Source organism: Microchirus variegatus (assembly GCF_963457635.1).
Source record: "Microchirus variegatus genome assembly, chromosome: 5".
In the NCBI taxonomy this organism is placed as follows: domain Eukaryota; kingdom Metazoa; phylum Chordata; class Actinopteri; order Pleuronectiformes; family Soleidae; genus Microchirus; species Microchirus variegatus.
Window position 1 is genome coordinate 36,900,113 of NC_139806.1, and position 27,766 is coordinate 36,927,878.

General features: G+C 38.9%; 1 protein-coding gene across 1 annotated transcript in view; it reads right to left on the reverse strand.

The window, feature by feature from the left end:
- pdia5 (protein disulfide isomerase family A, member 5) overlaps nt 1–27,766 on the reverse strand; it is a 52,999-nt gene that overhangs the window by 10,847 nt on the left and 14,386 nt on the right. Inside the window, exons 6-15 of the mRNA XM_083889232.1 lie at nt 26,408–26,500; nt 25,597–25,657; nt 24,702–24,769; nt 22,599–22,690; nt 19,198–19,269; nt 15,675–15,811; nt 7,173–7,243; nt 6,342–6,505; nt 5,265–5,395; nt 1,155–1,225 (exon numbers count right to left, since the gene is read on the reverse strand). Of these exons, the coding sequence (XP_083745358.1) occupies nt 1,155–1,225; nt 5,265–5,395; nt 6,342–6,505; nt 7,173–7,243; nt 15,675–15,811; nt 19,198–19,269; nt 22,599–22,690; nt 24,702–24,769; nt 25,597–25,657; nt 26,408–26,500 (960 nt within the window). The remainder of the gene's footprint in view (nt 1–1,154; nt 1,226–5,264; nt 5,396–6,341; nt 6,506–7,172; nt 7,244–15,674; nt 15,812–19,197; nt 19,270–22,598; nt 22,691–24,701; nt 24,770–25,596; nt 25,658–26,407; nt 26,501–27,766) is intronic.

Consider the following 27,766-nt stretch of genomic DNA (forward strand, 5'->3'; position numbering starts at 1 on the left):
ATTCCAATTCCTATCTTAATCCTCAATCTCAAAAATGCTCTCCCTCTAGTGCAAGTTCTGTCCTGATTCTCAGAAAAATTAAGTTGAGGGTCAAGTTTAAGGGCTGTATCGCCCTCAATATTGAGATTTTCAGAGACCACCCTTGGGAGCAAGGGCTACCCAGAATGCATTGCGTGTTTTGACAGAACAAAGATGGCGCTGAAAGCAGCAAAACGAGTGCGCTACAAATTAAGTATTTTCTTTGTTAATAGAGATATAAAAGTTATGAAAACTATTGTATTCTCTTAGTTTAGGACCATATTATGGATTACTGACGTCATTGTTGCGTAACATTTATTTTTATTTTACGATCTTTTGTCAATAGTCGGCCGGTGCGGACAAGCGATCGTTTGATAGTTTACTTTTCAATAAGTCGTGGTGTGTGGTAACTGTCAGCTGAATATTTGTATGAGTATCATCTTATAACTAACTGACAACCTAATAACTTGACTGACAAACGGATCAGAATAAATAATCCTGACGTAAATGTGTTCTTCTTCTTCTTCTTTTTTGGAGTTGACAGACTGGACGCAGCTTTGGCGTTATTCTGCCCCCTACAGTCTGAAGACGTATCTGCATTTAAGGGGTGTCCCATTTCTAAGTGACAAAATAACCCTCAACACTTGGTTTTGAGACCAGTTTCCAGGACTCCCTTGAAAAAGAGGTTCTTAATCTCAATGGGACCTTCCTGGTTAAATGAAGGTTAATGAAAAAAAAAAATAAGATTAAGGGTTGAGCTTGAGGGTTAAAATAGGAATTGGACCTAATATTTATCTGCAATATGTATACTAATTATTTTCACTTAAATAAAATCCTCCTCCTACCTCCTGTGACTGGAGGTAGATTCAAAGATAATTTCAGTTCAGTTATTTTTCTAATGTCATAACGAACCATCTTCAGAGGAAATGATGTCACTTTTAACAGAGGCTAACATTTGGTTCTTTATAAATCCTAAAACGTCACTCGAAACACAAATGAAACTCATATAGATCTTTGATCAGTGGGTCATGACAAAGAAAACCAACATCATCACTGTAAGACTTAGCCCGACAGCTCCTCGCTGCTCCTCGGTGTAAATGTGTGTATTAACCTGAAAGTGCGAGGGCAACACTAACCTTGCGATCCTCTTTGAAGAGCTCCGCTGCTGTGGTGAAGTGAGGGACGGCGTTTTTGCAGTGCGGACACCCTGGGAATACAGAGACGTGACATTATTACGACTCATCCCGACACATCATGACACGTCAACACATCAAACCCCTAAACAGCCGCAGCACGTTAAAGCTGCCACTAAAAGGCACACGCTCACAGATGCAAAGAAAATCATTTTATAACACCATTTACTTAATCTCAATCCTCTTCATAAAGCATGTGCCCCTGTCACAATCCTGGAGTTATTTAGATGTTTACGCCACATTAGAGATGGTTCACTTGTATGTTATGAGGGACTGTAAATCTCTTTATTGCTGCCATAAACACAACCTCCGCGGCGCTCGCACTCCCCTCCAGCACTCATCCATTTACAGTACGTCAATACTTACACAAACATAGCTCTTAGGCACTGCAGATAAATCACTTTTAAAGACAGGTAACTATTAATCTGTGGGGGCAGATTTTCAGATTTCACCTACATCTCACTAAGGACAGAAATATGTGTTTTTGAACAACACTTGCAATCAAACAGACTGATTGCTGCTTCAACATGTTTTTCCTTTGTTTACTGTTGGAATTTTGATGCGGTTTGCCCTTCACGCTCTTTTGTTGCAAATGCAAATGTCTTAAGTCGGAAAGGTGAAAAATGCAAAAACACCCGGGACGCACAGACAAGGTGGCAAATGGATTTTCCACAAGCATTGTCAGTCGGTGACAGGATAAAAGCTTTTAGGTGCAGGGTGGGAGTGAAATTACTAATCAATCAGCCCATGACAGAGAGCCACAAACAAGCATTATTTTTAAAGTATGTGGATTATTGCATGCTTCTTCTTCTTCTTTTTTAAAGGGAGCACATGCTGGTTCTCTGGTGCTCACTGTGACACAGGAGATTATTTGTGCTGATGATAAAGACAAAAAGTGATGACTGTTGTGAAAACACTTTTGGTTACTTTGATTTGTAACATGGCTGCAGTGATTCGCTCCCATTGAGCCACATTAGGCCGATAAGATAAGGTAGGAGACGAGGCTGCGGTTTCACAGTCAGCGTTTCACTTCAACACAAACAGTTCTTTCACGACAAACTGAGGAAAACAGACTTTAATGGACTTTGATTTGTCCATTGTTGACCAAAACAGCTGTAAACACCATCGTTGAACACATAGACGCTCCATCGCATCTATCTATAAATACAAAGAACAATACATATATACATATATATATACATACATGTATATATATACATATATATATATATATATATATACACACACATATACATATATAAATATATATGTATATATATATACACATATATACATATACACATACACATATACATGTATATATACATATACATATATATACATAAACATATATATATACATATATATATACATATATACACATATATATACATATATACACATATATATATACATACATACACACATATATATACATATACATACATACACAAATACATATATACATACATATATATACACATATATACATACATATATACATAGATATATATATACATATATATATACATACACATACATATACATATATATACACATACATACATACATACATACATACATACACATATATACACATACATACATACATATATATATATACATATATATACATACACATACATATACATATATATACACATATACATACATATATATATACATAAACATATATATATACATATACATATATATACACATACATATATATACACATACATATATATATATATATATATGTGTGTGTGTAAAATATATCCAAAAACAGGCACATTTTGAACTGCACTGCATTATCATAATCTAAAAAACCTCATATAAATAACCCACTGCTGACACTGGTGCAATGTTATAATCAAGTTCTCAGGATTTGTTCCCATGCATCATTAACAACATTAACAACATTAACATAATGAACCCACAGTGAATAGATTTTACAGACTACAAATGCACTGACTGATAATGGCCATAGATATAATTAAGCATTTCACTGTTGTGTGTATGCTCACCAGCATTCATTCATATACACACTGATAACTCCCATTCAATTATACATTACACATCAAATGTGCAGTCATCCAATTACCTTCATTTCCAAAGCTTCCGCTCGACGCCTGAATTCCACACAGACCAGAAAACTGTTTCTTGCATAAGTACCTTTAGCTGCAGCATTAAATGGCCTTTAAACCTTTAAAGCTCCAGTTGTATGTGAGCAAAAGTATATGCCGTGTTTTTCCCCTCGACGTGATGACAAGAGACTGGTCATTCTAACTGCTCACAGATTGCAAAACCGGACATTGAGACACAACTGAATAGAGAGCAGGTGGTGCTGTAAAGGAATATAACAGCTATCACATCCCTCATGACAAGCAAGCTGCTTGAATGCAGGTGATGGACAAGTCACACATTTCTCTCCTCCACAAATATGTTCTTTTAGTTGAATGTATCAATTACTGACAAACACACAAAAAAAAATTAAAAAGGCATCGACATTAAATGCAGCTAAATACTTCCTTTGGAACTTAGCACCACTTGTAACTATCCACAAAGATGACTATGACAAATTGGCTATTATGCTAATAAGAAAAGTGTTTGATAATGTATGTGAATTGAGGGACTATCAACTTAGTAATGAAATGTCTGACAAGAGAGAGAAAATATGACGATATTAAGTTTAATTTCAATTATGCTGATTAGAGGCTTAACGTTATTAATAATAATAAAAAAGGTTTTCAGTCTGAAGTTTCACCAGCCTTAATATCTTAGCAAGCAGTTGTAACTCATCGAATGCTTTAGTCGACATATGATTCTTGTCTGAATCAGTGAGATACCAGTAAGCAAAGTACGGACCAGGTGGGTGAGGTGGAAGGGCAGCAGTTTCTTGCTTCCTGTTGTGTTTCTTTGCAGAAGCGAGTGCCAAAAAGCCCAGCGGAGGCAGCAGCCTGACTACTGTGCCCCCGTCTGGCTTTGAAGCCCTCATCAGACACAAGGGCAACAAAAAAGAAAAAACAGGAGACAAAAAAGGTGCCTGTGTGTCTCTGTATATTGATATTTGAACAGGTCGGCTGCTCTATATTCCTTTGGCATCTGTGCTTTGTCTGAGAACTGGGATTAAGTGTGTCACCAGGCCCTTGTATTTCTGAAGAAATCATTTCAAAGACAAGTTCAGTGGCACAGACTCACCTCTGTGAGATAATGCAAGACTATATCCCACAACTGAAGGTAGAATTGAAGCCAACTGGTGAACAAAATCTATTTAGCTTTGCTTAGAATACATAAATAATAATAATAAAAAAAATAAGTGATTTTTGCTCCTTGACTTTGTCTGTCTGCATACAGAATGAAAACAGCTGCCTGCTGCTACTGGAAGAGACTGAAAACTGTCTCAAAGAGATAAAACTAGACTAAAACACTGCAGAGCTGTACGTGAAAATCATCTGTGGGTGCATCACTGTCAGAAATGAGATGATTTATATCTTTGTTATTGTTATGTTATTATACATATTTATTTGAGAAGATTTAAATGCCTAAATCAGCTGGACACAAACAGTTTTAATATTTCTATGAGTTCAACTTCCAGCTGTTCTAGGATGGTTTGACAGGACAACAACTTTTTGGTTTGTTTTTTTGGGGTCAATTGCTTTTTCTCAGCACATGATATAATTCTGTTTTTCTGAACAGTCTTTTGTGTTTTTACCCGTTCAAATCTATTCTCAGTCATCTGAATCATTTCATAGTCTCCCCATGGCTTAGGTGGAGTTCATATACTTGGCAATGAGGTGCTTGGCAGACAGCTTTGAGTTACATATGCAAACTGGTTTAAACCCAGGATATGATCATAAACAAGGACACATTCACACTTGGTTGCAAAACACAGACATAATATTATGACCCACACAGTCATGCAGATAAAATGTTAGTTTGTGCACATCGTCGACGGCCGATTACAGAAGAGTCTAACAGATGTAATTACAGACCCTAGTGGATGTTTGCTTAACAGGTGTTAAATGGAGCTATTATGAATAAAGCACTTACAGGGAGCATAGAACATGACCAGAGCATGTTTTTTCTTCTTCAGCGCCTCTCGGAAATCCTCTAATCCAAGATGGCTGACGCTGGAGGGCTTGTCCTCCCAAGACTGCTCTGGTGGAGGAGGAGCTTGGGGACTAAATATAAGAAACAGAGCAAAGTAACATTTATTATACAATGAGGAGTGAAAAACACTGCTTTACAAGTTCATTTCAATACCTTTTTAAGACTTTTTTAAGACCTTATCGCCACCAAGCTGTAATCAGCAACACATATTTAACTGACAAAACACAATTTCCCCATGTCTGACGATTTTGGAGTTTATTTCGTGTGATTTCGGATATAATTCTGTGCCAGGAGGAGCGCATTCGCTGTCACAAGATGCATAACATCACGTGTACGTGCGAAACATCACATGTACGTGCACGGCCCTGAGCCGATCTTGCAGGACGAGCATGTCTGCGCATCATTGTTTTTTAACAAACGAGGAGGGAAATAAATACATTCATGCATACTTTTTGCAGTCATCAAATCTATGGACAAAATGGAATATCGTATGAAATCGTGATTAAGATTTTCTAATACTTTTTAAGGGCCTTAGTTTTCCCAAAATTGACTTATCAACTTTTAATACTTTTTAAGACCCTGCAGACACCCTGTAATTAGCGATATACAGTTTAAGCACAAATCAGTTTCCACAAAAAAGAAAAAAAAATGCGAATAATCGTAATAACATACTCAGTCAGAGAGACATTATATCAGTCTTACATAAACTAGTGTCTGTTGACCTGTAGTTGCAGACTTTGCTTTTATGTAATCTGTAATACTCCCAGCTGACTGATGTCATCGCAAAGTCCATTATAGTTCACCATGACCCGTTCCAAAGATTGATCTGGGTGGATGTTTGCAGTGCAGCTAAAATGTTTTATCTTATTATTGCATTTCTTTATTATTATTATCAAAATTAAAGCAGCAATGTGGATAGGTATGAGTCTGGCTCTAAATGCGTTAACTTTGCATAGGTTGGATTTGTTGGCCAGGAGTAAAGAAGTCACCGTGTTGTCCATTAAGTGCGTGACTCACTTGTGCATGAACTCGATGATCTTGTCTTTGTTTCGGAGCTGTGGCAGCGTGTACTTCTCTTCACCTTTCTCAAAATACTTAACGGTTGGAAAGCCAGAGATCTTGAAGCGATCACCCACAGCCTTGTGCACTGTGGTGTCCACTGCTGCCAACACACCCGGACTCTGTGAAGCAAGAACAACAGCAAACCTGAAGTTATGCGGGGACTTCTATCAGCAATCATCTATGAGTGTGCCTTAGACTCAATATTTACACTTAACAGATAATGATTTTTAGAGTTCAATCTTTTGTTTTATATAAAAGTGCTGCATTAAAAAAAAAAAAACACGAGTAGAAAATATAAAGACATGAAAAATAAACTTGAAGGCTTAAGGTGAGAAAGGCTCGGGTCCTTCTATGTTAGATAATGGACAGGCTTTTCATTGACCTCCAGTGCTGGGCAGAGAGCCACAAGGAGAAGGTCCAAGCATGTGGCTGAAGGGACTCTCATCATGGATGAGATAATTGCTGCAGTCACTAGGCTGGATTTTTACTGGCCCTGCCTCTGGCTGGGGAGTGTTAGATCACCACAGAGGACATAATGGCAGAGAAGAGAGATGAAGAACACGCCCCGACTAATCAAAAACACATCGAGAGCTGGGCTTTTGTACAGACTGACAACAGAGTCAGCTGCAGAGGCCAGCAGCCTTCAGGCCAAGAGGAGGGATTATTATGATCTGTTAATGAGGCACCGCCACACCCATGTGTTTCAGTGTTCGTCAGAGTGTGACATGTGAGAAAGGAACAAAACAAATCATTAGAGATGCATGCTATGCAAGTCAAGAAACTTACATGTGCGCCCTGGTTCAGTATTTCCGCAGCTTCATCATACTCTGGCTTCATCTTCTTGCAGTGGCCACACCCTAAAAGATTCAAATCACACATTTAGAGTCTAGCTGTTTGGACTGTTTACACTCCTGCCCTCAGGACGGAGGTACAGGAGTGCCAAATGCAGGACAACCCGTCTAAAGAACTCGTTCTAACCCACTGCCATCAGAATCCTGAACAGCTGAGTCGGACTACAATTGTCACTTTAAACCTGACACATGTCACTTTAAATCTGTTGCACAACATCTTGCACAACCAGCGTGCACTTTATGTACAGTTCTTCTTACTCATGCACATGTTTATACTTATTTCATGCATATATAATATTTTAGTTTTTTGGTAATATTTATTTACTATTTCTTCTTATGTATATTATACTTTTTAAAACATTTCTTTCTACTTTATGCTGGTATTTTTGAATGGGCAGCAAAGGGAAACGTGTTTCTTTACTGTGCATAATAATAAACACTTTGAATCTTGAATCTTAGCTGATGACGGATTTCTGAGGCTGTTCTCAAACGTGTGAAGTTAAAGTTAAAATTGTATATATACATGTATATTGTATATAATATAATAGGAATAATAAACTTGGGCAGCATATTTTATTGTGTAATATTTAACTTGTATACGGACAGTGATTCAAATAGGCAAGATATGAAAGCCAATTATATCAGGCTGCTATATTAAAGAGCCAGTATCAGTGAAAACAACAAGATAAAGAACATTAATTTATGATCCGTCTTTGAATCTCGCCGATCGCCTCACAACATTACACACACAGAGCCGTCGAGTCGGATCAATTTGTCTGCAAACAGCTGCAATTCTCTGGCGTCCTGCTGTTTCACCTCCATTTAGCAGCGAGGTTCACTGCTGCCATGCTGAGGCTGTGACTGTAAACGAGACAACAAACGTGTCTCATGTTTAGCTCATTCAAGTCTGATTGCTTACAACACGTTTCACTTATGAGTGTGTGTGTTCCTGTCTCAGTAGGCACGCGGGTACCAGGGTGTGAGTAAGTGATGCTTACAGTGGTGATCGAAGAAGAACAAGGTGGGGGGGGTTTAATAAGTGAGAGCTAAAGTTGAAACAAAGTGGTGGAGGTGTTGATAGCACTGGACGATATAACTGAAATCAATATCCGGACTAACAATGTACTTTATCAAGACATTTACGGCAACACTAATGTAATCTTTAATGTCTCGTAGCGAGATAATCTTTTCTTGTTTTAATACATAACTATTACAGCGAAGTATAGCAGTAACAAGTATAGGAGAGATTGTAATTATCGTTGCTGACGGCTCTGCTGCAGTGGATTTAGATCGTATGCTTGTAGCCAATAGATTGCACTTTTTATTCATAGAAATATTTTACCATAAAATCAGTGTGATGAATAAATCAGTGTCAATCAATGCCACACAAAACCTTTACATTTTTTCCCTCAAAGTGACAACTTTATTTCATCAACAGTGGTCTGATTACACCATGAGTCATGGCTCTGTGTAGGATTGTGAGGAAAAATGTATTCCATTACTTCACCAAACTGCGTCAGCCAATCAATTTACCTCTCTGTTCTTTAATTAACAACGACCCACAGGGTTAGTGGTGTTTTTCTTCTACTTAACTCTGCATTACCAAGAGGTTGTAGTGTAATTATAAGTGCATGTGAGAGTCTCCTTGTTTGAATAAACTCTGTGTTTGTTGTGGTGTGTCTAATATTAAATAAACAAAACGGAAGACAATTTATTTTTGGATCTAAAATGACTTTCACATTCATAAAACACTTTGTCCTGTACGTTGTCCTACACAATATACAGGATGCTTTGTTTTTAAATGTAATAAATATGCTGTCTGCACAGAGATGAGCAGTTTATGTGTTTGTGTGTGTGTGTGTGTGTGTGTGTGTGTGTGCGTGTGCGTGCGTGTGTGTGTGTGCGTGTGCTCACAGTGCTGTTGTGCACAGATGCATGAAACAAACTTGGTACATTTCCAAACATGGTAAATTGCCCTTGTCATATCAGTTCAAGAATTCCTTTATTCAACATATAATGCAGTGCTGGCACAAGCTATAAATCAAGTGTGATACGACTCATGCAAAAAAAAGAGCAGCTTCCCTCTCAACTGAATCGCTGTAGTGTGTGATCATGCAGATTGTGTAGGAGCTGAACAAAGAAACAGAGACTAAAAAGGACTTTGACCCTTCAAAGTGATGAGTAAGAGAGAAAAGCAAATGTATGTCATGTGCTCTTCATCAGTCCTGCTCTGCATTCAGAACAAGTGGTGCATAAGGGGCTGTGTGTGTGTGTGTGTGTGCACTTTTTATTTGTGACCTCTTTAGGACCCTTTCTGGCATTAACACAGACCTTGTCAGGACCAGTAGTCCTCATGAAAACCAAAACATGGTCCTAATGAGGCATCTCATTTCTGGGGAACTGGTTAAGTTTAGAATTAGAGCTAAGATTTAAATTGTTTAAATTGGTTAGGTTAGGCATCAACTGGTTATGATTATGCTATGATATAGTTCAAGGCTATTCAACTTAAGGCGTGGGGGCCAGAACCGGCCCTTCAAGCAATTTGGACCAACCCGCAGCCCATTAACCAATAAATAATGAATGTGTTATTAAAAAGCCAATAAAACCATAGCTTCACCTTTTTCTGAAATGTTTGTACCAGAATATTTTGTACTATGAGCCAACTGTAGCTGTAACCTGTGTCTTGTTGATACTGTAACTTTTATTTTTTGCACTAAGAGCCAACTGTAGCAATCGTACCTGAATATTATTGGTCACTTATATTTCTACAAAAATAGCCTATTGTGGCCTTTGCACCTTAATGTTGTTTATAATGTTACCTCTAATTTTGTAAGAGCCAATTGTGACTGTTATACCCAAATGTTGGTGGTACTGTAACTGTAACCTTTTTGCACAAAACGAGCAGCCATTTCAATAAATAAGTGCTAAATAATTTATAACATTTTGTATCTATCAGTTTACTGTACATGCAACACAAAATAGTAGTAGAGGGGTTGACCGGCCCACTGGCTGGACAGCCTTCTGAAAAGCTGGCCCTCTGGAAATTTTAGTTGAATAGCCCTGGTATAGTGCTTTGGTTAGGCTGTGCAAATGAATGGAATTCAATAAAAGTCCTTAAAATGATAGTTGTGCCAAACCACTAAAATTTGAACAGCATGGGGTAGAATAGATCAGAATCAAGAGAACAAACCAACTGGCCACATACCACTGTAGCACTGATTAAAACTTACTCAAAAACCTCTCAACTTTGAGTGTTCATCATAGAGACAAGAAAAGTGTAAATGTAATGTAAATACAGACCATTTACTAACTTAGTGGTAAAGCAGGAGGAATGTTTAAATTAGACGAAACTAGTGCAATGCCCGTAGGAAGTATGTATTCCTATAGTGGGAGCTGAAGAAGATTTTTCAGTTATGGCCAAATGAGGCTGTGTGTGAAGGTTGGAGGTTGGAAATCAAGGACGCACACCATCGGGCCATGCTTATCCCATATCCAAAATCTTAGGTCGATCTGACTAATGGTCAGCGAGATATGTCCGTCACAGACACAACTTGCTTTAGACATAGATTGCTTTAGACTTCATCATGACGGGCCAACAACCAAAATACAAACATTGCATCTTTTTTTCTGTATCCAAGATTTTGTTGTACTTCCTTCACAATAACACAGACAGGGAGGAGCTGCTGTTTATGTCCTGAACATTGTCAGGTTTCACTCTGGTAGCAGGGTTCTGTTGCAGGTTTCACAGCCTTTCTGTTGCACACATATAAACCCCACTGGGCGGCTGTTCAGGGGCCGGTGTGAATGGCCGCGTTGAGAGGTGGACAGAAATGCAAGCTGATGGTGGTGGTTGGGAAACCATTAATCTCGTGGTGACAGCAGGGCCATTAAGAAACTGCACTGAAGCAGCAAGGCTGAGCATCAGTGTGCACGAGAGACAGAGGGATATTCAGTGCAATTGTGTGCAATAAATGTTTGTGTCATAGTGGTTGATATGCGTCACGGGAGCACAGATATTTAACATGTGTGTGTGTGTGTACGTGCACATGTGTGAACGTGTTTGATGAAAGCCTGTTTCAGATGACTGCAGGATGGGTGTCTGTGAAGCTGTGCCACCATGTAGAGACAGGGAGGACATATCTGCTGTCTTTAATGTCCAAGCCCAAACTACTTATAGACAGAAAAAGTGGAAAGAAAAAGTTTTCTGACCATCCATAGATACAAAGTCCCCAAACAACTAATGCCAGAAATCATCTTGGGAGGCTTGTGTGATAAAGGTACAGTGTCTGTTAATACGTGAAAGAAAAGTGAGACCATGACAACTCATAGTAGTTCGAAGCCAATATGTAAAGATGATATCTAACAGAGTTCGTGTATAACTATACAACATGTTGATTGCAGTTACACATTGGCTCACTTTTTGGGGAGATTTTGTTTTTGTATTACAGAATTGCCAGTATGCAATAATGCAAATGACCCTGTACCCTGAAAGGTACAGTATGCAGGGAATTTGTTTGACATTGATCAATAAATCTATAATGACCTTTCAGTGTAATGTAAATCAAGTGATCAGATAGAGAACTACACTCCTGCACTTCCTTCAGGCTATGTTTACAGCTTTAAAGGAAAACATTGATCAATCACCAGGCAGTTCAATCAATGACTGGCCTCAGCCCACGTAAAAAAGAATTACAATTACAAACGCATGGATCAGCCTCTCTAAAACATTGGTAAGGAGTGAGGCCTTCACCTTGGCGATAAGCATCAGCTGAAAGAAGCTGGACTTGATGACTAAAAAGATCAGCTTATCAAATTTAAAAGCTCTGTCAAAGTGGATGCCAAGGCTCTGAACTGAAGTACTCACATCCATTCAATCAGGTGTTCAAACACTACGACCTCCATTTCATCCACATTAAGGTTGAGGAAGTCGTCCACATTTTATGTCATTATCACATTCAAAGGAGAGCGAGACCCCATTTCTTCATTTCAGAGGCCATAGTGTTACACATATTCAGCAAAGCAATTGAAAGATAAACCATTTTTTTTGACTAATTGACCCGAGAGGCATCATCTACATTGAGAATAGGATAAGGCCCAAAACAGAAACCTGGGGTACACCACAATAAAGGGCCTGTCCGTGGATCTTCCATGGGAACAGAGAAACTCCTATCTGTCAAGCAGGACTGAAACATTTAAGAGCCACAACTTTGGTGAAAAGACAGCTAGGTACTAAAAAAAAGTTGGGGAGCAAATCCAATGAAACATGTCAAAATCAGTGAAGCATGTTAGAGATGAAGAGATCGCCCCGGGTCATCTCTCCTGTGTGAAATGAGTACGTCTGTCTGTGCTTATCTGATGAGCTCAGAACAGCAGAGCCACAAACCAAAACCACGAGTATTTTGAACATCCTGCAGGTGAAACTCAACAATCAACTACTTCTTCTAGCGATCCTGACTGCTACAGCTTTAATGTGTTTTTTATACAACAGACAAAAGCATGAGCACTCAGCTACATAGTCACATCTGTCATAGCTAAAGAACTTAAAGTAGGTGATTTTGGCACAGCTTATACTTGGGATCAATTGGCCAAGAAGCATTTTGAAAAATGTTCCACTAAAGCTGCTATCATAAATGTGTGGAAGCCTCTGAACTTCTCCAGACTTCACCCAGAGGAAGAAGCAACAATACACAGTTAGTTATGGAGGTCTACTTACATACATTAACCTGTTTTTATGCTCAAAAACTTCCTAGTTGCTGTAAACGAGCTGATAGAAATCCTATTTTCTGACGCTGTTTCCCAGCCGCAAGATTTGAGACTCAACTCTCACCCAGAAGACAAAGTCTTGTCATTGGATAACCGGAAGTGACATATTCAGCACATGCGCTCTCAGAACGGTGGATGAACTGCTCCTCATTATCAAAACATTGTTTTAACAGTGTTTAAAAATAGCTTCTTCACGACTCCCCGCCTCAGTCCCTTTGACGACCTTTGACCCAGAGTCAGACCCAGAGTCAGAAGACACTGTCGCTCGTGAAACACCTCCACAACGGACGTTATTCTTCTTCTGTGGTTCAATGTACGCAACCGGATGTACCCGGACTAGTGCCCGGAGCAGGAGGATCTGCTGTTCAGGAGAACCGGTGTTTACGTAACCGGAGGTTTTTTCAGAGATCTCACTGAGCCTGAGATTACAATAAAACACAGCGTTCTCAGCAGTGACTGAACTGTTTGTTTAGAACCTTCAGGGCTTCTTAAACAAGGTAATGACGCAGATACACACTAAAAAACAGCGTTAATTGGAACCTCTGGTCTAGGTCCGCTTTAAGCATTGTAGCTACTTATTGACCAAAAGCTGACCCAGGTGCTTGCATGCAACATTTCACTCTATCCTGGTGTGGACATATTGAGTAAGGGTTGTTTTTACATTCCAAGCAGACTGATCACATGAAGAAGATTAAGTCACTTGGCTTTTCCTGTTAAATGGATCATGTTTACAAACATTCCAGATCATGACAGTTTGTGTCCTGTCAACTGGAAGAAGTTATATATAATATATATATATATATTCTTGAGTTTTAGGTAGAGAATAACAAGAAGTGAATGTGCCATTGCAGAATACGAGTGTTAAGGATGTGTTAAAATCACCTCAGCCCCTGGAGAGTGTTTACCCTCTGGGTAGAGTGCAGTGCTCCAAGCAATTTGGAGGTGCAAAAGCTCTGCAGCAAAGAATGTAATGAAAATTTGAAAACAATGAATCACTGTTCCACTGAATGCTATAGGAAAGGCCATGTGTTTATTTATTCATTATATTTCATATTATGGAGACTGAGATGAGCACAGAGGGAAACTGAACAGTTGGGGAGGTAAGAAGAGGAGAAGGGACAATGATGTGATATGGTCAGAAGTTAAGAGTAAGCACAAAGTTAAATAAAAGTAATCAAATCAAGGTGAAAAATCATATTCAATACAATTCAGACTGTGTTGCGCAGTGCTTACTCTCAGAAAATGTTTCTAAATGGGGTAAATCCATTGGCATGATTTTACAGTTATGCGTCAATCTCATTTATCAACACAGAAATCTCCTTTGGGCAACTTGCTCGCATACAGGAGGGCTGGACCAAAGCGAAGCAATTCTGAAACTGGAAAAAAACAATTATACCCTCTGATAAAATCTGGCATGGTTTCCAAATTCTGCACAACAGCAGCAGTACGGGGAATGAATCAAAAATGAACATCAGGCTAATGGAAACATACGGCAATGAGGGTTTCTTTGTTACACTTAACTTAAGAATAAGTGTGTGTACAAAAAGTGGTAACTATGGCAGCTCAGGTCACAGGTACAGTCCAGCACTATATTTCTGAATGTCGTTTTTTTTTTCTAGTCCTGATGAACACTCATCACAATGTTGCACACATTCTTAACATTCTTTGCTATAACACGCCATTCACACGCAGGGAAACAATAGAACAAACAGACTAGGGAAGCTGGGGATCTAATTGGCCAATCAGAGGTGAAGACCTGCCCCTTTTCAGTCTCTGATTGGTTTTGATTGTGACAAGTGATCAATAGATGGATAGAGAACACATGAGAAGATGAAAATCCAAGGTGTAAACATACGAAATGTTAGGTGCACCAGTGTGAACCAAAGAATTTCTGGCCACACTCTAGAGCCCTAACTTGTAGTACAAATTATGTAATGTCTGACTGAGTCAAAGTGCAAACGGATAAAGGGTGGAGGTCAGACATTAGACAGAATGCAAATATGATGCGACGCTGTTATGAATATGTTAATAAGGAATACAGGCCTTTCAGTATTGCAGACAGTTTGAAACCTCACAGAAGGAAAGGAACAGATGTAAAGAATAAAATGTATTAAGGGGTCCTGAAGGGGACACGTCTTTCTACGACATATCAAAATGTGTGTTGTGAAAAAACTCCGTACAGCTTTTATTTAGTTATGTTGATCTTTGGCCGATGACTTTCACCTGCTGTGAGTTATGCTGTGCATGAGCTGATCTGTGATGTTATTTGTGTGACTCCATAATAGTTCTACCCTTGAGAATCTGCAGGAGAAGGTTTCACACAGCAGGAAGAAATGTGAAGCTTCACTGACACGCTGCTGCACATATTTTATCACTGAAACCTCTTCTCTTGTCTAAGGACTATCAATGTATCTTCTGCTGAAAGGTTTGTATAAACTTGAGTCTAACAATAATATATACTAGCAATGAATCAGTGGCAGTTACTGGTCTTTGAAACAGGGGGAAGCTCATGCACATTTTATTTTAGTAAATAATTTACCAACATTTTATTTCAGTACATCATTTCTCCAAATGTGCTTTGCCACTTCACATTTTGGGCTGATATATATATATAACATTTCATTTTTTTGTGAATTGACGGACTGGTCTATTTAAATGTGCTTTTTTTACTCACATGGGGCATAGAACATGATCATGGCTGTAGGATGCTCTTCTAAGAAGGTGTCAAAGGACTCATCAGTCAGGTGGAAGACTCGAGAGTCCGACTCCGACCATGGCACCTCCGGTGTCGTTGGCTGGGGCGGCTGAGGGCTGACACAAGAAGGATCAGGAACATGTTAATAAAGCAGACAAAACTCCGGCTGACACACAGTGTTATTATCTGTATGGAGCCAAAATCAAATACAGCTGTAACTTACACTCCACCCAATCACACACGCACACTTACACACATCTGGACCAAAGCAGGCCCCGCCTCGATGACGGCGCACAATGGTGCAATGCCAAGAATAATTGGACACAGATATATAAACAACTACATACTTCCTGCACATATACAACACAGGATTTAATAAGACACACTCACAGACACCAGGAAAGACACTGTGATCATTTAAGACGAACTACATGAACAACAAATTACATAGACTTACTTACTTAAGAGACTTAAGACTTACTTTGTCCTCAAAAAAAGTAAATAACCAAAACACAGAAGTACATACTGTGTAGTAACACATTTTTTGCAAACCTTTCTCATCACAAGACGATCTGGCTTGATCCATTACGCTGATGCCACATGAGAATATAGACTTTGAAAAATACTTTTTTAAACTTATGTGCCAAGAAATGCTGCATCTTGTCCAGATATGCATCCTTATTTTATCTTCATATGTTTCCTGCTTAAGAAAAAGTATATATTAAAAAATGGGTCAGAATAAGGCTTTTTATCAAAATAATGTGGTTTTTGAGTGACAGTTAGATTGTGACCTTGACTGTTCTAGGCCAGCATGAGGGAGTGGGAAATCAAAAAAGTGAAGGAGAGGAGAGATAACTGTAGCTTTAAAAAAAAACAAAAAAAACAAAAAACGGAAGCAGAGATCGTTACAGACAGAGCACCAGGGATCACACATCTCAAAATGTGAAACTACTCTAGGAAAACTGTTCAACATTTACTTAAATGTGCCTCTATATCTGTAGCATCAGATTTATATATATAAAAAGTGCAGATGTGATGAGGCTAACAGGAGGTCAGCCTTAGGTCTTTTCACAATATTGAGCATGTAATAGCCTAACATCAGTAATGTAAAATGTTTTGTTAAACATTATTAAATAGAAATTGGATAAATCAAAAACTAAATATTTTGTAAATTAAGTTTCACCACTGTTTACCAATAATAATTAAAAAAAAATGTTGTAATGTTCTCAATAGTATAGCCATATATATGGCCCTGTGATGGAGTGGCAACCTGCCTTTTGTCTTATGTCAGCTGAGATTGGTACCAGCGCCACCCTCATGCGGAGGATAAAGCAGCATAGAGTAGTATTATTACTCAATTTGAAGCATCCCACCACTCTGTCAATTGCATTGATTTGACAGTCAATTTGGCAACTACTGCTAAATTACACGACTGGACCCTGAATAAGAAGAGTTGTTAAGGCTTAGGACTGGTGAAGTAGGCAGTTACTGCTTGAATTCATCCTCTGCCTGTGTCTCTCCTGTGATACTCTGTGCCCTATGGCTGCAACCCTGTGGACAGCAGTCCCTTTCCAGCCAGGCCCTTAACACAAGTGGAAAAAGTACATGGAGGAGAAGGTGGGGAAAAAAAGACAGAGCGAGCTAAGGTCGGGGTGAGGTAGTTACGGTCAGACAGTGTTAGCCAAGGTGAGAAAGAATAATGAGACAAGTGCAGGTGTGAATTGATCAGTGTGAGAAGCATGAAAGGGGGTGATGAAGGAAAAGGGTGATATCTAGTGACTGGTGACTGATTATTGATCTGGTACAATTATTTTTCTTATCTTTTAAGATTAAAAACAAAACTATAATAACTGTTAAAGCTCCCGTAGAGTGGTCCATCGCACATATATGTTAGTTATGGAGGTTTACTTACATACATTAACTTGTTTTTATGGTCAAAAACCTCCTAGTTGCTGTAAATGAGCTGATTGAAATCTCTCCTCACTGAAGCTCTCGTCAGTCGGGCTGGTTCAGACTGAAATCTCACTCACAGAAGACAGACTGTGTTGTGATTGGCCAGCTAGCGTGAGCTTTCCCAACTGTCCTTTGATTGGCCAATACCTGGAAGAGACGTAATCGGCACACCAGCTCTCAGAAGCACAGCTCCCCCCTCTGTAACGGTGGATGCACTGCTACTCATTATCAAAACATTGTTTTAACAATGTTTAAAAATAGCAGTCACTTTCATGACTTTGACCCACTCATGAAACACCTCCACAACGGAAGTTGTTCTTCTTCTGCAGTTCAATGTATGTAAGAGGATGTACCCGGACTAGTGCCCGGAGCAGGAGGATCCGCTGTTCAGGAGAACTGGTGTTTACGTAACCGGACTGGGTTTTTTCAGAGATCTCACTGAGCCTGAGATTACAATAAAACACAGTTTTCTCAGCAGTGACTGAACTGTTTGTTTAGAACCTTCAGGGCTTCATAAACAAGGTAATGACACAGATACACACCAAAACAACAGCGCTAATTGGTACTTCCGTTCTATGGGAGCTTTAACATATATACTGATTATAGATCAATATTCTTAAGTAGCAAACTGTGTTATGAGTAAAAAAACAGTCACTCTTAATGTTAATTATTAATTTTTATATTTCTGACCATGCATTGACTGTTTCAGGTTGTCTTGTATCAAAACCAGCTGGATAATGGTTCATTTATTTATGAACCCACAAGTCCCTGTGTGGCTCCTGGCTGCTAAGAGAAATAACATACAGTCCCTGGAGTAACAACAGAGGAGCTAGGCAGCCAGAAAACAGCACACCTCTCTCCTCCTGGGCCTGATGAAGTTACACTAGAGGTTTTGACATTTTGCTTGTGAGTCTGTGCTAACATGCAAAAGACTTGGAAGCATTTGTGACAATGAGCACCGTCAGCATCGTCTACGTTGATCCACTGAAGTGTAACCTCGTTTCTGAATGTTTAGTTCTCTCCCGCATTCTCACAAAGAGTTTCTGCATGTGTTTCTGTGCGATTGCTGCACGGCGCTGCAGTCTGTGACACACACACACACACACACACACACACACACACAGAGAGAGAGCAGCTGCCTTGCACACAGGCAGAGAAAAAGAGATAGGGGAGATAAGGCATCATAGAAAATGACTTCATCAGAAATGTGTTTTGACGAGATAAAACATTTAAAATACCTTTTATGTAGCAATAATAAAAAGGAAACCTATTATTTTACGTTACCTAATTTCTACAGCGCTGATAATGTCAGAGCTTATCGATATGATTGTCTTTATTAGTAACACTACACACCTTCACTGATGTGTGCAGCCAGTTTAGTTGGTGTAGAAAAGACAAGGCAGGCTGTAAGGTAGTAGAGCTGTTTCTTATCAGGTAAGATTTAACAGCTTTGGACATAATGTACCAATGTACAAAATATGTAAATATTGAATTTAGTGTATGGTTAATGGATCTCAAGAGGGTGAAAGTGGTTAGGATCTATACTCACTTCTTCATCCAGTCAGCAATATCCTTGGCTGTGGCTCCGTAGTTTTCATAGTGGTGAAGGAACTTCCCCTTCCTGAAAAACAACAATGAGGATTTTTCAACCATGTGTCAGCAGTGACACAATTGCCAACATGAACCACCACTAAATAGAAATTATCTAATTATATCATCTTATTGAAATAGTTATTTAACAAACAAAAAAAGTTTTGTCATTTCAAGCATAATTTTTTGGGAATTTTTGATGATTTAAAAAAAAACAAAAAAAAATCCTACTTTTAAATACCATTAAAAAGTTTGTAGCTCTAGCTTTTGTGGACAGCAGTTATATTAGAGAGCACACACATCATGATAAATAACATAATACACTCAACAATATAATCCATCTGAGATGAGGAGGCACAAATTGCAACAAAAAGGCAGTTTTCAAAATAGAATTTGCTGCTAAAGAACGATTGTTGCTCGACGAGTGGATAATGCTTAAATTGTATTTTTTTCCACTATGCCAAACAACAGCTTTTTTTATTGTTATTATTAAATTTTTAATATTCTTTTGCCTGGATTTTTGAAATGCAACAGTTTATTAAAATCGAAACAAATGGATCAGAAAAAGTAAATGTCTTTCTACAGAAATGGATAAAAGCACAGAATCATCGTGATATCGAGTCAGACTTTGGAGAAACTGCACATGCAAGATTTACCCAATGATTTGCTGCACTCTTTCCACTGATTTACATGTTTTATGTCTAGCTTAAACATGCATATTATAATAAATGCTACTGACCCATCATTTAAAAATGCTTCAAGCTGAAAAACTACAGTGATTTTCTTCATGGGAATTAAACCGTGTTTGCGGTGTTTAGATGAAAGCTGCAAAGTGGATGTGGATGTGGTGACTCAGTCCCGTGTTGAAGGATCAGCGTCAGTAGTGACTGGCTCTGTGTTTCTGCAAACACAGGCTTAAGGCAGTGACCTCAGTTACAGCTCCAGAGATACACTATAGAACCTATTATAGGTGATACATGATTACACATGCTGGATCTGGGGCTTAATACTTGCATTTTAAGTGAACTGACTACTGCAGTGGAGATTGGCTGCTGGGAAATCAATCAGTGTGATTTATGACCGACTCTATATGCACTTTCTTTATCTCTGCTGCTGTAAAGTACACTCAAACTTTGTGAAATCAAGTTGAGGAAATGTCAAATAAATGTCATTTGCCTAACAGTTTTACACCTTTTTTTCCTGTGAAAAAGACAAAGAAGCTGTAACAGTTTCATTTTGATTGGTAATTCAATCAATAGAAGGTTGCTGTTGTGTCTGTTTGTGAGGTTTCTGAATCTGCACGACAGAGAAGGTAAAAGACCTTGAGCAGCGAGTGCACAGACGAGATAACTCCGGCGGTGTTGATGCTGATTTACCCTGCAGTGATTAGCTGCCGTTTATCAGTGAGGGGCTCATTACTGAAACCAATGGGCTTGGAGTGTCGTTAGCTTCCCCTGCACTGACACTAATGTGCTCAGGGCTAACAGACCTGCTCTGGCTCAGCTACACATGACTGCAGTGCGGTGCATGGGGCTTGTGCCCACATTCACACAATGCAGACGTAAGAAAGTGCACGCACACACACTGTCTAACCACAGAGGCATTTTATCAGTCCCAGTCTAATTAAAAGGCCAGACTGAAATGAGTGAGTGTTTAATGTGGAAATTGGATTGATAAAGACGGTGCAGGAGGAATAAGACGCAAGCGACACAGAGCGACAGTCAACAACACTGTGAATATGAAGACTGTGCAGAGATGCTCTTGCTGAGGGGAGGTCTACATTTACAAACACTATCAGGCACTCTCAGCCCCTACTGTGTATATTGCTACAAGCTTTAAGTGTGTGTGTGAGCGTGTGTATTGCTTATTTAAATCACAAAGAATTGAGAGCAAACTGAAATGATCAGATTACAAAATAAATAAATAAATAAATAAATAAAAAATGGCATACATTTCTTCCAAATGCAAAAATGAAACTCAGAGGTCAAGTGCTAAATAAATATTACATGTGGCCTTAAGGTGTTCTTGAAGATGAAAACTCAAGTAAGGCCTTTACTTAGTCTGACATGTTAATTAAAACTGCTGACTCGTTTTGACAAGGGCTCTGCCTGCATAAAAAGCAGCCTCTGCATTCATGTTAGAGGCACAGTGTGGCTCCTGAAGCAGAGAGCTCCCACAGAAATAACAACAACAAAAGAAAACACGGGTTGTACAGCAAAAAGTTCAAATTTGCTCACCTTCTGTCACAACACAATGCTTTCCCCCGAGTGAGGCACTGCACTGGCCAAGCTAAATTGCTGATTTTGACCAACCAGAACTTTCACAATAAACAAAGAGCAACACAGATGCATCACAACTAAGAACCAAGTGCAAGGAACTGTTTTTTGCATTTATTTAAAGAAAAAAAAATGACTTGACTGACAAAATCTATCTAAAAGAATGTTTAAAGGGGTCATAATTATATATATTCTATATTTATAAATATAAATATATAAATAAATAAATAAATATAATTATATTATATAAGTACATATTATACCTTATTTCTCCAAGTCACTAGTTCCCTGGTGTCCTAATGAACATGTAAACGAGCAAAAACGAAACTTAAGGGACAGGAAATGACATCAGCCACAGAGGCTACTGGGAGCTAACAGCAGTTAGCATTTGGAAAAGTGATCATTTGCAGGCTCTAGCAGACACATTGCCGTCATATATAACATGTATTCACTGGACAGGTAAATCCTCTGAGGCTGGAAGTTTGTGTAGAACTCTGTGCTGCACTGTGGAGCCAAGAATAGAACTTTGCGGACTTCCAGCACTCTCGCGTGTTTTATGGACAAAGCAGAGCTCCGCGAGACAACAATACCAGGAATTTAGCGCATTGTGACGTCCCAATGAGTACAGAAGACAACATCGCATGTTTCATCTCCTGTACTTAGACTGAGGAGGACCACAAAAACATGAGTAAGTCATCTTTTTTCACACTTTGCCAACAGATAGAGTCCCAATTATAAGGATTTAAATGATTAAAAAGTTGATTTTGCATATGTCCCCTTTAATAATTTCTGGTTAATTTTTTTCCTCTGACAAATCACATCAGCTCGACTTCCAACCAGTCACACAGAAACCTTGACCCTCTCCTGTGAGTTTGCTTTTTCAAAGGGAATACTAAAGGGAATACAGAGGATTCTAAAGTTTGCCAGGGAACTTTACACACTTTAAGTCTGCTGCCACCATGTCTGCTGGTGTTCAAGAGAGACCTGGGATGCAGTTTCTCTTTGAAGTGACCCTACTCTTATGTTGTGAGCCTTGGCAGTGAGGTGAGGAATGAGCCTAAAGTGAGCCCGGGCCTTGACTCACTCAAAGTAGCAGAAGGTCGGGTAGCCTTTGACGTTGTACTCCTGCTTGAGGCCATCAAATTCAGCCGGGTGCACATTCATCCCCGCCAGCACCTTTAAAAAACACAAAACAAAGGGGAAACGGAGGAATGGGTTGTCAGGGAGGTAAAGAAAAATGGAGGAGGAGAGACAACAAAGAGAAAGGACATTAAACATCGGAACAGGTCAGTCATCATCAAAGGGCTCCAAAGTTTAAAGATGGATTACTCAAAGTATGAAAAGAGACAGCACAATCACACACATCTAATTATTATTGACGAGAAAGCTCTTTTCAAACACTCACTTTTTGTGACTGACTTTTAAATTGCATTTGGATTCTGAGACACAGAGAACATTTGCTGAAGCTTAACAGTTCTGGTCGAACACCTGATTTAAAACAAAACAAAAATAACATACAAGAACCAAACAATGCACAGAAAATTGTGTTCAACTGAATTCATTAAAATGCAGTTTATGGCCACATAGCAGTTCGGGAATGACTGTTTTTACTTAATTAATTCAAAAGCTTTTAGTCATTGAACAGTGGAAAAGGCTTCACTGTGCTCGACACTGATAAATGAATATGTGCTGGAATGTCACGACTGCTAAAAATTGTAGCTGTAGGGTAGCATTTAGCTAAAGATAATGCTAATTTCAGCGTGACAGTGGCATTGAAATCATGCAGTGAACTTGCAAGTAAGCGTATTAAAATATTAGTCATGCAAACACATCGCAGACGCAAGATTCAAACTGGAAGTCGTTTTCACTCCTGATGCAGATCTGTGTAATGGTATGATATTATGTACTATTTAGTGTAGTGTAGAGTGTTTTTGAGGTCTTTTATCGTAGTGAAACACAACACTTCAGAATTTGCCTCCACACCTTTTGAGTTTATAGTTTGGCAAAAGACCAAATTTCTGTTTTCTCTGCAGCAAAATCTCTCACTACTACGTAATACTCCCAAAATTTCAGCCAAACACACAAACAAACAAACAAACAAACAAACCTGTCTACTTCATTACCCCTAACCTCTGTCTAATAAACAGACTTGCACCTAAATGATCTTTTCGCAGCTTGTGAGACAAACACAGTTGCACCGCTTCACTTCTTTGTCTGCTCAGGCAGTGGCCTTTCAATTCTCATTGTGCAGGGTGTTCACGGTAAGACTTCTTGCGGTTCTTGTTTATGAAAGCAAAAGATTTGTTTCACTAAGTGCAGTGCTGTTATAACCCACTTAAATAGCAGTGAACAGAGCACAACCTCACCCTGCTCCCCATCAACTTTGCTCGCGATTGTAACATTTTCTGCAAACATGAGTCTTTAGGGATCCCGTGAGACCAATGAGTAGACACAGAAAATGTGATGAAAACAGGGAAAGTTGGGGAGTAGCCACAAAGACTTGGCAGATTAAACTGACATGTAATTAAAATAGAGGTTGTAAACAGGAAGGATGCTTGCCCTTGTTGCTGTAGGTACTGGGTCAAAACCAACTAAGATAGCGATCAATTTGCGCTTCACCACATGCATTTACACCTGGTATTAACATGCATCTCTGGTGTCCACATCAAGATCCAATCGCATCCAATCAGTCATCCCCCCTTTACGTCACCTTCCCCCCTCTGTATGCTGCCATGTGAAGTTGTGCTATTGTATGTACTTACAAGTTGTCAGGTCATCCAATTGCAATCAGATCACACAAAAAAACAACACAATTTAAAGCCAGGTGTAAAGGGGGCCTATAGATCTGTACACCCACGAAAACCCGAGTGCTGGGTAAGATTGGTAGGCTTTGAATGATTTACTATAATAGCTGTTATATTGACACAAACAAAAACAAATAACATAGAAGAGTTGATCAAAGCTCTGAAATGCCTTTAAGGGCCACCTAGATTATTACTACCCTGCTGAATCACAATCGACTGTACAGATGTTAAGGTATTCTACCTATGAGAAGTTTTGAAGGGAAATATCTGACAAATCTCTTCTAATCTGCAAATGTCAGAGAATGACGGCAGCAAATTCAAAGGCCATTATCACAACAAGACAGTTGACCAAGTGTCCAGAGGGAAAGATTTAGCAAACTTACATATTTTCCTTTGGTCTCTGTGGCTGCTTGTTGAAAGATGGGCTGCATTCTCTTACATACACCACACCCTGCAACCAAAATGCAAAACAGAGCACCAGAAGTTATTTGAAAGAACTCAACAGAAACCAACAATCGATGTCAATGTCACTGACATCTGCTCAGGAAATGTTTTTTTGTCAATTTGTACTGAAAACACAATAACAATAATAATTGGGCACAATACATAGAAGAGTCAATTTTGTGTGTTTACCAGTGGGTAGTTTTACTGATCTTGAATGAATCTTTCAATGGAGAACCATGTTAAACACTCACTGTCATCTATTCAAAACATTTGAGGAATGGTGACTTTTTTGTTATTGAAAAATGGAGATTTTCTGCACAAAACAAGCAATTTCAACATGTCACTCAGACCTCTGGGTACATGTGACAAAATATTTGAACAGTTTGTCGACAAAGTGAACAATTAAAAAAAACTATCGTCCAATGTCAGCTGAGACACGCACAGCACCCCCCTGTGGTGGAGGATAAAGCGGTAGATGATGGATGGATGGATGGAAATAAGAGATTATACAATAACGATCAAAATGATCGGTTGGAATCCTATTCATGATTAGTAAACGATGCAGTAAGATGAGAAACTGAATTGCCAGGTATGATGAATGTTTACTCATCACAGTATTGACTATAATGAGTTGTGCTGCCAAGCGCAACTCATTTTATTGATCTAGTCCACAGACTGTATACTCTCTTAAATGAAAGAATCTTATACGGTTCACTCAGTGAAAAACATGGATTCTCCTGATATGGTGCAACAAGTGAAATCAGTCGAGCATGGACAGTTTCCCTAGTATGTGTTACCATCAGCTGCTTAAGCTTTGATAATAAACAGACTCACAGGGAGCAAAGAACATCATGAGGATCGGCCTCTCCTCTTTCTTCAGTAGCTTCCTGAAATCCTTTAAAACAGTGAGAGAGAGAGAGTAGGTAAGAAGATGAAGAGACTTTAGAATAAATGCTATATTTGTCCAAGAAACATCACTAATAACTGACTCAAAGACAAAATGACGACAGCAGATCCACAGCTTGCTCCACGGTAAAAAAAAAAAAAAAAAGCTCCATCTTTGCTTCATCAATTGCTTCTCAGCAGGCAAAAAAACAGGAAAAATGATTTTCTTCCTCAGTACAGCAGGTAGATCAGCCCCCATCCTGGTTGCTTTTCCTCATCATAACTTTCATGAGCTCAGCTACTTCGTAAAAAAAGCTAATGGTCAGCACAATATTTTGTTGACATGTTCATCAAGCCTCCAGGCGCAAGGGGATGGACAGGCAAAGAGTGCCAGGAGTGCTGTTCATCAAATCAGAGGGCTTTTAAAATGTATCGTAGGGTTGGATGGGATTGAAAATAGCGGGGGGTTTGAGAAACGAGGGTAAAGTCTGACCTGGCTGCATGAGAGGGATCTAGAAAGGTTTTTAGGTGTAGAAGAACAGGACTGTGTTTGCAAACAGTTCTTTGATGTTAAAGCCCTGATATGCTACTTTTATAATGAGGTTTTGTTATGCAGACTTGGACAGGCTGCAGTGTCAGCTTCTGTAGCTGAATCAACTCTCACCAGGACAGAAGAGTGGAAGTGAAGCCTCCACTGTTGCACTCCACTAATCATCACTGTTCCACTGCACCACAGAAGGTTGTTTAGGACACTACTTACTTTTTCTGTTTCTATGTGGACGATGTCTTTTGCCTCAGGATTCTCTTCCCACAGTGGAGGCCCTGACGGGTCTTTTAAGAATGCTACCATGGACTGAAAAGCAGAAAAGAAACAAATAGAAGAATGATGAAGACTTGAGGATCTTAACAAATTTAAATTATCCTGGGATCAGTAGAGTGGTGGTTAATGATTTACACGACTGTTGTAGCAGAAGTCCCTCCCGTAGGCAGTGCCAGATGGAAGCGTCTATACATCAACATGCTTGTACATCCAAGTATGCGTCAGAGCTATTTCAGTACCTTCAAGTGTCTGGTAATGGACTAGGTAAATCGTCTTATAAATTTAGTGACGCATATGCCTGCAGACATGGGGAAATATTTCATGATGGCAGCACTATAACAATGACAGTGAGGACACAGGTGGAATACTTAACCATTAGAATTCTATTGCTGGGATTATTTTGGAACCATTTAAACTGAAGGTTTTGGTGTTTTATGGTTTCAGAGGCCTTTCCATCTGTCAGAAGTATAAACAGGGCAAACACTAGCAAACAAAATAAAAACAATTACAGGAGACAAATAGGAAACAGCTGTCAAATTTTCTTATGATGGGTTTCAGAGGAAAAATCCACGTCTATCTTTTCGAGGATCTTTATTTAGGCTTAACATCTTTTTCCCTGCTGAATTTTATATCACAAAATTGCAATATTACTGCTCTGGTGAAGTATGAGGCAGTAAATATTAATATTGCTGATCAAATACCCAGCACACTGAGTAAAATGTTCCTAATTTATGTTATACTAATACTATGCTATGTACTGTATGAGTGATATGAGGTCGATCTGCAAGCACTTATCTGTACAATTTTTGTTTGTCTTCAGCAGCAGCTACCGAGTTGTTTAGAGTAGTTTTTAGGTAAACATTTCTTTATATTTTTTAGTTCAACCTGCCACAACAACCAGGAACTATCACTTCAGCTTTCAAATAGTCTGAAAAGCTTCAAACTAGAGCTGAAACAATGAATCCATGAATCGATTATTAATCGATTACTAAATGAATCGTCAACTATTTTGATAATCGATTAATCGGTTTGACGCTTTTTTTCATGATTAAAACAAGATTTCTGATTGTTTTGGCTTCTTAAATGTGAACATTCTCTGGATTCTTTGTTCCATATGACAAATAAATCATTAAAAACTGAATCATTTGTTTGTGGACAAAGACAAAGACATTCGAGAACATCATCATTTCCAGGTTCGACAAACACTGATCAACATTTTTTAGCATTTTCTGACATTTTATGGACCAAACATTAAATTGTGAAAATAATCGACTGATTAATCTGTTATGAAAATAATTG